The 10,040-nt window shown below is 35.2% G+C and overlaps 1 protein-coding gene across 4 annotated transcripts in view; it reads right to left on the bottom strand.

Moving 5' to 3' along the window:
* Positions 1–1,870: 1,870 nt before the first annotated feature.
* The window catches only part of Fbxo8 (F-box protein 8), a 48,834-nt gene continuing 40,664 nt past the window's right edge, over positions 1,871–10,040 (bottom strand). For 3 of the 4 annotated variants that reach the window (XM_031339848.1, XM_031339849.1, XM_031339850.1), the window contains 3 exons: positions 6,170–6,288; positions 4,179–4,375; positions 1,874–2,793 (listed from right to left, as the gene is read on the bottom strand). In XM_031339848.1, the coding sequence (XP_031195708.1) occupies positions 2,606–2,793; positions 4,179–4,375; positions 6,170–6,288 (504 nt within the window). In that variant the 3' untranslated portion in view covers positions 1,874–2,605. Of the gene's footprint in view, positions 2,794–4,178; positions 4,376–6,169; positions 6,289–10,040 lie in introns of all 4 variants that reach the window. The other variant, XM_031339852.1, reaches the window with a different exon arrangement.

The following is a 10,040-nucleotide window of genomic DNA, read 5'->3' as shown; positions in this document are numbered from 1 at the left end:
CACACACACACCAGAAAAAAGACATTAAAGTAGAATTGTATATTCAGCAAAAATTTCTTCAAAAAGAAAGGTATTTTCAAATACAACTATGAGTCCCACAAAACAAGCTAAAAGCCATGTATATATGCAGAGGACCAGGTGTAGCTCCATGCAAGCTCCTTGCTTGCCCATATGAATCCTGCTTAGTTGATTCAGTGTACCATGTTCTCTTGGTGTCCTCCATCCCCTCTGACGCCTGTAAACTAGCCCCCTCCCCGCCTTTTCTGAAGATAGGGTCTGGATGGAGAACTCCAAGTCAGACTCTCTCTGTGCACAACACCCAGCTGTGAGTCTTAGCACTGCTCCCCTGTGCTGCCAGAGGAAGCCTCTGACGACTAGACAAGGAAGGCACCGATCTGAGTACAACCGAGTGTCATTAGCAACCATTTCATTGACTTTTTGTTTTCTTTCCCAAGTCATGTTTGGTGCTCTCACATATTGCCTTGTCTTCTTGTATCTTGTTTTGTCCTATTTGGCTGTGGACTCTTGGAGGCCTGTTCTTTTCTGAAGAGGAAACAATGGGGGAAATGGCTCTGAGGGGACAAGAAACAAGGGTGGGTAGGGGGAGCTGGGAGGAGTGAAGGGGAAATTGTGGTTGGGATGCACTGTATGAGAGACAAATATATTTCAATAAAAATAAAACAATGAAAAATCAAATAAAACCATGATAGTCTCTAGTTGACTCCAACTTGAATAGATACTCTCATTTAGAAAAGAAAATGATTGTAAAAAGGGCTTCAACTTTCACAGAATAAGAGTATTTAAAATTATATTATTGACAAACATGAAAGAAGATTTTTTTTTTCCTCATTTAAAGATGCTTGTTAAAGACTTTGGATTTTGTAATTTAACAACTTTAAAATTATGCCACATGAGGTAGTGTAATATTAACTATAGTTAAGAAACTTCATAAAACTGACATATCAATTTAATTTGCTTGGGACAGGCATTTGTAAAGATTCATATAATATTTTTACAGTTCCTTAAATGTACATTTTACCTGGAAGTAAATAGATGGTAAAAAGGTAGACCTCTCATCACTGATATATAAATGTATGTGCTTAGTAACAGAATATAGATTTTTGAAACTGATCTTGCTATGTTTAAAATCATTAAGATGAGTTGATGAGTGGAACTCTGACAGGCTTTTTCTATAAAAAGCTTACATTTTCTGTTTGAAAGAGAGGTAGAGAGTAGAAATTAAAGAGGAAAAAATAGGGAAATGAAATCATTTTTAAAAAATGTCAGTCAAATTGAGGAAAGATAAGAGTTAGAGAGGGGGCGAGTTAGCAGGTGATAACAGAGACGGCTACAGAAAAGGGGTTGGAGGTAAACAGAGGGAGTGATCAATGCATCACACACCAAAAAATGACAAGAGAAAATAAATTCAGCAGTTTTCCCCTTATTACACAAGCATGTGCCATCTCTGAATGCAGAACTCATGTTCAGGTATGACTACTGTAATGTAGCATAGTATGCAGCACACGAAAAGGCCTTGATAAATATTTGAAGAATGTGATTCACAGCATAATATCTTATTCGTGAACTAATCAAGAGAGATCAAGATTAAGAAAATAGTTAAGGGGCGGTGGTGGTGCATGCCTTTAATCCCAGCACTTGGGAGGCAGAGGCGGGCAGATTTCTGAGTTCAAGTCCAGCCTGGTCTACAGAGTGAGTTCCAGGACAGCCAGGACTACACAGAGAAACCCTATCTCCAAAAAACCAAAAAACCAAAAAACCAAAAAAAAAAAACAAAAAAAAAACCAAAAAAACAAAACAAAGAAAATAGTTAAGATTGAGTATTTCAGAAACAAGGAAGTAAATACTTCCCCAAGTTCTAATCATATTTTATTCTGTTTATAAATGTGACTTCTAAATTCTGATACATTTTTATATTCTCAATGTTTAAATGACATACTGAAACTTTATTAACCCAGAAGTTTTAAAATTGAATCAAATGATATGTTATACAAATAAGGCCAATTTTGCATAGTATATCAATATAGTAACAAACCAACACTCTTTTCAAAGTTCAGAGAAATGGGAAGCTGGTATTGGTTTCTAGGGTCAGATGCAATTTTGACAAAGCCAACAATATTCTTAGATCAGAGTCAAATAAATTTCCAAACTCAGTTCAAGAGAAAAGGAAAACCTTTAGTTAAAATTTTTACAATAAAATAATTATGATTATAAATCTCTTCAGTTAAATATGCATACATTACATGGTATTTTTTAAAAGGATGGAAAAGGATAGTTTCCAGAAAATTTAATGCACAAACACTCTATTTATAGAGTATATGTCAGTTTAACATTCTCTAATAGTTGTGTTATACAGTGGCTGTTTTGTGCAAACATGATGAGCAAAATTAAGAAAAGTTCTGCAAAATTAGTTTTGAGATTTCTAAACTAGAAAACAGTGAAACACAAAGAGGGGGTGCAGTCAAGCTGGATGTTACACACCGGCTGGACTGGAGTGGCCAGTGCTGATATAACCTCACTGTCACTAAGTCTATTCCCGGGTAGCCTTAGTCTGGAGTAAAAAGTTGAAGTTCAAACACTTGTGCTTTTATGCAGCCACATGGCCAATAAGGTAGATGTTGTCGTAAAGGTGTCCTACAAAATCTTCACTAATGTTCTGAGCAGCGCGCCGGGTATTTCGAATAAACTCTCTTTTTGACATTTTATTCTTCACATGAGGACTAGTGAGGTCAATGGAAAGTAGAATCAAAGAGTAGCACAGTACATAGACAGCATCTGCAAGGAAAATAGACACATCATTAGATAGCTCAAAATATCTACAGGTATTAAGGAGACAAAGGTTCAAAATCTCAATCCACACTGTGGGCCTAGGCTTTTCTTCCAGGTTTCTCTTTACACTTCTAGGAAACTGTCCTAGGAAACTCCATAAGATTGCACAAACTCAGTAAACATCACCCAGTCTGATCCCCAATGCAATGGGCACGCTCTCCAGTTCAGAGGAACTTCAGGTTGCTTTAAGAGTTTATAGAGAAAACATATTCTAAACTTAGTATTTCAGAACTTTCTTTATTTTTATTTTCTAATGAGACATATCCAACTATGATTAAATAAGTTCCACCACTGGCTTATGCTCTTGCCTATTAAAAAAAGTTCAAGGTATTTATCTTTATTTTTATTTTATTTTTTTGGTTTTTTGAGACAGGGTTTTTCTGTGTAGCCCTGACTGTCCTGGAACTCACTCTGTAGACCAGGCTGGCCTCAAACTCAGAAATCCACCTGCCTCTGCCTCCCAAGTGCTGGGATTAAAGGCGTGCGCCACCACCGCCCGGCAAGATATTTATTTTTAAAGAATGCTTTTTACAAAAACCTAATTTAATTTGAAAGCATATTTAATGACATGAAATATTATTACCATGGCACTAAAAATAGAATGTAAAAATTTTTAAGATTGATAAATTGCTATTCTCATTGGAGAGATATGCCTTTAAAGTGGGTGCAATCTGCACTTTAACCATAAAGACAGATCTTTAGAGAAAACATTGCCCTGACTGAGCTAGCACATGCAACAAAGTAGCTTTCTTTTTCATACAGTCACAGGGCAATACTTGATGCTTACTATCACAGCAGCAGCAACTATCATGACATTTGCTATATACTATTTACATTTTAGAATCCTGCAGTCTTAAAGAGAGCTAAGTATTGTATCTTATGAAACATGTTCAGCAAACATATCAGGTAAATGTTTTGTAATCTTTGATTAATAAGCACAATTCTTTAAAAAATGAACATACACTTATGAGAGTTGAGAGATCACAGCATACATAAGTATATACATGATAAAAACTAATTGTATTAAAAATAAATTTTAGTGGAAATATATTGTCATTTATGTGTAACTTATTAAAAGTTTCAACATAATCTTTACAGTCATTGGCAAAAATAACAAATAAGAATAATTTTAAAGAACTAATCAGCTTTCTTCATAAAGCTATGCATTTCATGTGTAAAAGGTATGTACATGTTCTTCTGAGTGTTCTGTTCACACAGTGCAACAGTAAGACAAGTATTTAGAATTTGTAGATTAATACACCCACACACGCACACAGGCAAACACGTACACAGGCACACACACACATAAACACACACTGAGCTATCCTTACCAGGACTAAGGCCAAGTTCTCGCATTAGGTCAGGATTGCAAGCACAGAACCTATGTGAGAACTTTGTTATAAGAGTTTCAAGGTACTCCCCACGTTCTTCAGGAGCATGAATATGACGAAAAAATTCTCTCAGTGCATTTGGCAAGAACTGATTCCTAAAATTATGCAAGGTTACAAGGTCATCCAAGACATCTCTCCTAAAGAAAGAGAAAAAAAAATTATAATACCATTTGTGTATAAAGGTACTTCATTATTGATTACTATATCAGTATACTTTATCCTTACCCTTTAAAATAATTAAGTATGATTATTTACAAAATTAAGCTATTTTGAACTTCTTGAATAGACTAAAATAAAAGTAAAATACAGAATTCTATGAAGAACATAAGATTTCAAGTATTGAAAGTACTGCTCAGCTGGTGTGGTGACACTCATGAAGCTGAGGCAAGAGGAGTTAAGAGCTATCCACGTATCCACATAGACTATCCTCTTACAGTCTGTACTTCTTTCCTGATAGTTTATTGTAAACAATTTGTGTTTAGAAATGGATTCGCATCACTTTTTTAGTGGTTACTCACCATCCGAACATATGGGCATAACGATTCTAAGGATATATATTTAAGTGTTTATAATTATATAAATATTGTATAGTATATAAATACATGTATGTTATATATTTTAACCTGTTGCATGTAATATGCAGTGTGACTCTTTGTAACAACATTCTTCAACTGTTACTGAACTCAAACTTGATTATATGATTATATGTTCACAGTCTTCATTTTGACCAATTGCTTATGGAAAAGCTAGGCAAGTACAGCCAGTAGGCAAACTCTGACCTCCTGCTTGTATTTGTAAATAGATTTAATGGAACAGGACCATACTGCTTTGTTTATAGTTGGCCTGTGTCTGCTTACACATCACAAATGGCAGAGTTATAAGCAAATGCAACAGAGATCGTAAGGTCAGCAAAGCTAAATATTTACAGAAAGCTCTACAAAGAAGCACCAATCTCTAGGTCCAATCTTAGCATTTAAAGACAAAGTAGTTAAGGACAACACCTTCCTTAAGAGACTTCTTTCATGACCAGCATGCTGTTGTAGATGCTCCTCTGAGTATTTTTATGTGTAAAATTAACTAGAATGTAAGGGCACAGGTGAGCAACTCTCTGATGGAAATATCACCTGATCCATCATCTCTACCTGCATGACTGCATACTAAACATCACCTTTTTAGACTTAAAAAAGGTGTATGAGTGTTTTGTCTACATGCCTGACTGTGCATTCTGTGCATACAGTGCCCACTGAAGGCAGAAGAGGATGAATGATCTGGCATTGGAGTTGTGAGCCGCCATGTGGATGCTAGGGACTATACCCAGATCCTTTGCAGAGCAACACGTCATCTTAACTGTGAACCATCTCTGCAGGTTCACTTTTGCAGAATTTTCAGACTTCACAAAATCACTCTCTGCAACATATGCGACTATATGCATATCCTTATATCCCTTAGGTTTTGATGATTATAATTTGTTTTTACAATAGATTTTTTAAATAGGTAGTTCCAGGATTTAGAACTTCTGGTTACTAAACACTTAGCTCATGACTAACTATTAAGAAAAAGTCAGGGCTGCAGCGTCTACCAAGACGCCTGCTTTTAGTTTGGCATCCCAGTGATGTTGGGGCTCTCATAGTCTCTCTCTCCAGTTCTGGCTGGCCACAGACTTGAGAACCTCTGCCTCAGCTTCTGAGAGCTGTCAGAACAGCTCTGTCAGGCCACACATAGCCATTTTTCACTTTTATAATGGCAACCTTTTAGCAACATGTTAAACAAAAAAGTCAAACCAATTGTAAGATATTAATCTTTTTTTATAATTTTACTCAATTTTGCAAGTAGATTATTCTATGTACTATAGCTTTTAAAATAAAGTTAACAAATACATTACTTAATTCATACTTAACTCATTTCTGATAAAAATTTAATTTTTGCTTTACCTTTCATCAAGATAGATTCTCAGTTTTTTCCAATTTAGTGTTCTGGTACAGAAGATAAATTTTGCTATTTCCTTTGGCGAATCATCTAGGATACCCTTGGACATAAAGTAGCTCACTCCCTAAGACAGAAAGACAAGTCTACATAAGCACACTCAGCCTTGATTTATAATTTTAGTAATTAGGCAATTGCAGAGCCACAGCTGTGGCTTCTTTCCAGCATTCCTATGATGTTTATAGCTTTAACATGCAGAATACAAGCTGAAGCCTGATCTAAAACTAGGATGTAGTTGGTAATTTACATGCAATGAAAAGGAGGAAATTCAAAGTTAAAATTCATGAAGACATCCTGCTTTCAGGCTCCTGACAGGACAAACTCAGCAGACAGAAATATGGACTAATTTGGGAGGGGATATGGTCAAGCCATGACACAGACTATAAAAATGAGCTTTGCAACAAATACTTCCTTTTCTTAGGAGAAAGCAATTTTTAAAGCTCATATATGTACACTCTAGTATATATATATGTTAAGGGAATGGTTTTTTGAAAGAAAAAAAATAATTAGATTCTCCAAATGAAACACTTAACAACTTTGTTCTAGAAACAAAGTTAATTACATTATTTCAGTTCCAGGACAGAGGGCAAACTCCAGGTTGACTGACAGTTTCCTACATTGCCTTTAAACACCACTACCATTTTGTAAGCATCTGGTTGAACTACCACTGTGACAAAGCATATAAAACAACACAATTTCAATTGTATTTGATTGGTTTTATCTTTGAATTTCCTTTTCTCTGCATGCAGAGTTGTCCAGAAAAGCATTACCCTTACATCTGTATCTACTTTGACTTAAGTCAACAACAACAAAACATCAACAACAACAACAACAAAATCCAACTGCTGAAAGCAATGTTTTCTCACATTCAAATAAATGACAGGTGCATTTGAATGTGCAGTTATTGAAATAAAAGGCAGGTGTGTTTATTTCAACTTATAGTCCCAGATACATGCATAACCATGAATGCGTATGTCTGGATACTAACAATGTGTGCAGCTAACTGGCAGAGGATGTAACATATAATGTACATGAAACATACTACTTTTGCACATAAATTCCTTCAGCATTTCTGCACTTTACAAACACAATGAACTCAGAAATATTGTATACATTAGAATCTTAAAAGTTAAGGATTTTTGTGAAAGACTCTCAACGATAAAAACTTCCTCATTAAAATTTTGTATTAAAAAGCTTAAAAAGCAATTTGGTACTATGAGGTAATGCTTTTGAAAGATTATAATTATCTGCAAATTGAAATTTGAAGATAAGACTTTTTATATAAAGCTGATTTTATGAGCTATCAGAATGTTAACAGCAACATTATCAATTTTCATGTGAGATGCAATACTATAAAAGCAATGCTCAGGCATCAACTAGGAGAGCAGACTATGACAGCAGGAGCTTTCCTTTCCATTCAAGCTGTATCCCACTGACTCCTTAGAAACAAAGGCTACACGCTGTACTGTGATCAAGGTAGAAAGCCTTTTGTGGGAGAGAGGCTCTCTTGGCAGTGCTTGAGGGGGCAGAGACTAGACAAATGTTAATGGCTGTTCCATCCTTTCCACAGTTTGTCTGAATGATTGAGCGTTGACTGTATGCTTACTCACTGCCTAGCAAAACGCGAGTCATGTTTGTTTCCCAAATGGCTCTATGGGACAAGGATAAAACACTTCAGAATTATTTCCAATGGTTAATTTTAACTGAAGTGATTCAAAGACAAGGGGATGTTTATTATACATTATAATGCTTTATTTATAACACATTATCCATATACCAATTGCCAGGTGAAAGGTATAAAATTAGTTCTAGTCTCCCTGTTAAAATTACACAAAAATTAATTCATAATTCTCTAGATACATGATGGTGCCATTTCACTACCATTTGAAGTTACTTATACAGTAACTTTAATATATAGCTCATTAAGTATCATAAAATATATTTAATAATAATACACTATTGGTCATTTCCATTTTATGGAACATATGTTTGGAAAGCTTACATATCTACTCTAACTTAAGTTCTTTATCTACTCTAACTTAAGTTCTTTAAAATAATTAATGTGAAGAAGTGAGCATACACACAATTTGGAAAACTGGGAAAATGACCTGAAATAAGCCAACGTTATTGATTTTTCAAGGAAAAAAGGCAATGCCAGTTTCAAGGCTAGCATTTCTCTGAGCAGATAGGTTAGTCTTATAAGCATAGGAGGAGTAGCCAGCAAGCACAAGTATTAGTTCAAATTAACATCACGTAAGGAAGCACAAGCTTGCACCTACAGCTCAGCTGCTCAGACTCTGTCATCTGCTTGATTCTTCTTTTATTGCTTTTCTAAAATAAACTTAAGTTTCAAAATTACTATTTAATTCCATTGCTTATTTAAATTTAATTCCTAATTTGAATACTATTCTGTTCAACTTTTAGAATTACTTAAGTTGTTATGATCAGGGTAATTTCTAGTAGAGAATTCTAAAACATGTTTGTTGGTCTTGTGAGGTGGCTCCAAGCCATAAAGATAAGCTCAGCAGTTGAAATGATTGGTCAAAGTATGGTCCTTAGAAGTATTTCTAAAGGAAAGTTACTGTGACGGTAAATATAATTTGTATAGAAAAACAGCATTATGCCTAATAAAATATTTACTCATAACGTTCATACTAAAATCAATTCTTTTGTTGTTTTGTTTGTTTGTTTTTTGTTTTTCAAGACAGGATTTCTCTCCATGTGTAGCCCTAGCTGTCCTGGAACTCACTTTGTAGACCAGGCTGACCTTGAACTCAGAAATTTGCCTGCCTCTGCCTTCAAAGTGCTGAGACTAAAGGTGTGTGCACCACTACCCAGATTAAAAATCTATTGCTTACTATTTGCTTTAAAGAAATATTCTCCCAAGGATTTCCTCTTAAAGGAGGCTTGGAGGCCACAGGTGGGCTCAGGCACCGCGACTCACTGGAGTCATCCAATCAACCCCAAAGAACTAGAGACTTTTAAGAAAATATCCATTTAAGCTTCATAGTTAGATATAATAACGAATACCCAGAGACTACTTTATAAAACAGACTCATGTGCATATTTGTGTATCTCTCTATACATGACTTTAAAGCTTTACATATGTACAGTACTGAGTAACAGACACTGAGTAGTGTAAGACAAGTATTTTACCCAAAGAAAATTTAAGGTTATTTGTGAAGATGAAACAGATATATAAATAACCAGAATATATCCATCAGACAAAGTAATGATACAAGTCGGTTGAATAAAGGTTAAATGAACATGTAAAATAAGCATTTTTAACAGTCCAATTCCAGAGATAATTACTAAGAGCTAGGACACTTGGATAAGGTTTTAGGGAGTGAAAGGTCTCAATAGCTTTGATGAAGAACACACTGAAGAAAGAATGTTTACTTATCTGTATTATGAGAGCAAAGGTAATTCAAAAACAAAGCTGAGCTATTTTCAAGAAAGTAAGTCTAGAACTGAACTTATTTAGAGCGGTACTGAATTTTATGGCAAGATCTGTATGTTCTACCCATGTATAAGTGAAAACCTCTGAAAGCTACATAACAGTGTGACTTTGACAATGTAACAATTCTTTCTTAGTGTGGATCTGCTTTCTGTCCTGTTAGTCAACTTGGTCCGGAAACAGTACATATTTGTAATCCTGGAATTCAGGAAGTGGAAAGTGAATGAATTCAGGGAGTTTGAGGCCAACATGGAGTACGTGAGACCCTGCCTCAAAACAAACAAGCAGTTGAGGCTGTTAAGGCCCAGGGAGAGCTCAGTGCTACAGCACTTTTTCAGTGTATGCAGGAACCTGGGTTTCAT

This window comes from Mastomys coucha, unplaced genomic scaffold (genome assembly GCF_008632895.1).
Source record: "Mastomys coucha isolate ucsf_1 unplaced genomic scaffold, UCSF_Mcou_1 pScaffold22, whole genome shotgun sequence".
Taxonomy (NCBI): domain Eukaryota; kingdom Metazoa; phylum Chordata; class Mammalia; order Rodentia; family Muridae; genus Mastomys; species Mastomys coucha.
The sequence above is the reverse complement of the archived record's forward strand: the minus strand, read 5'-3'. Positions and strand labels throughout refer to the sequence as shown.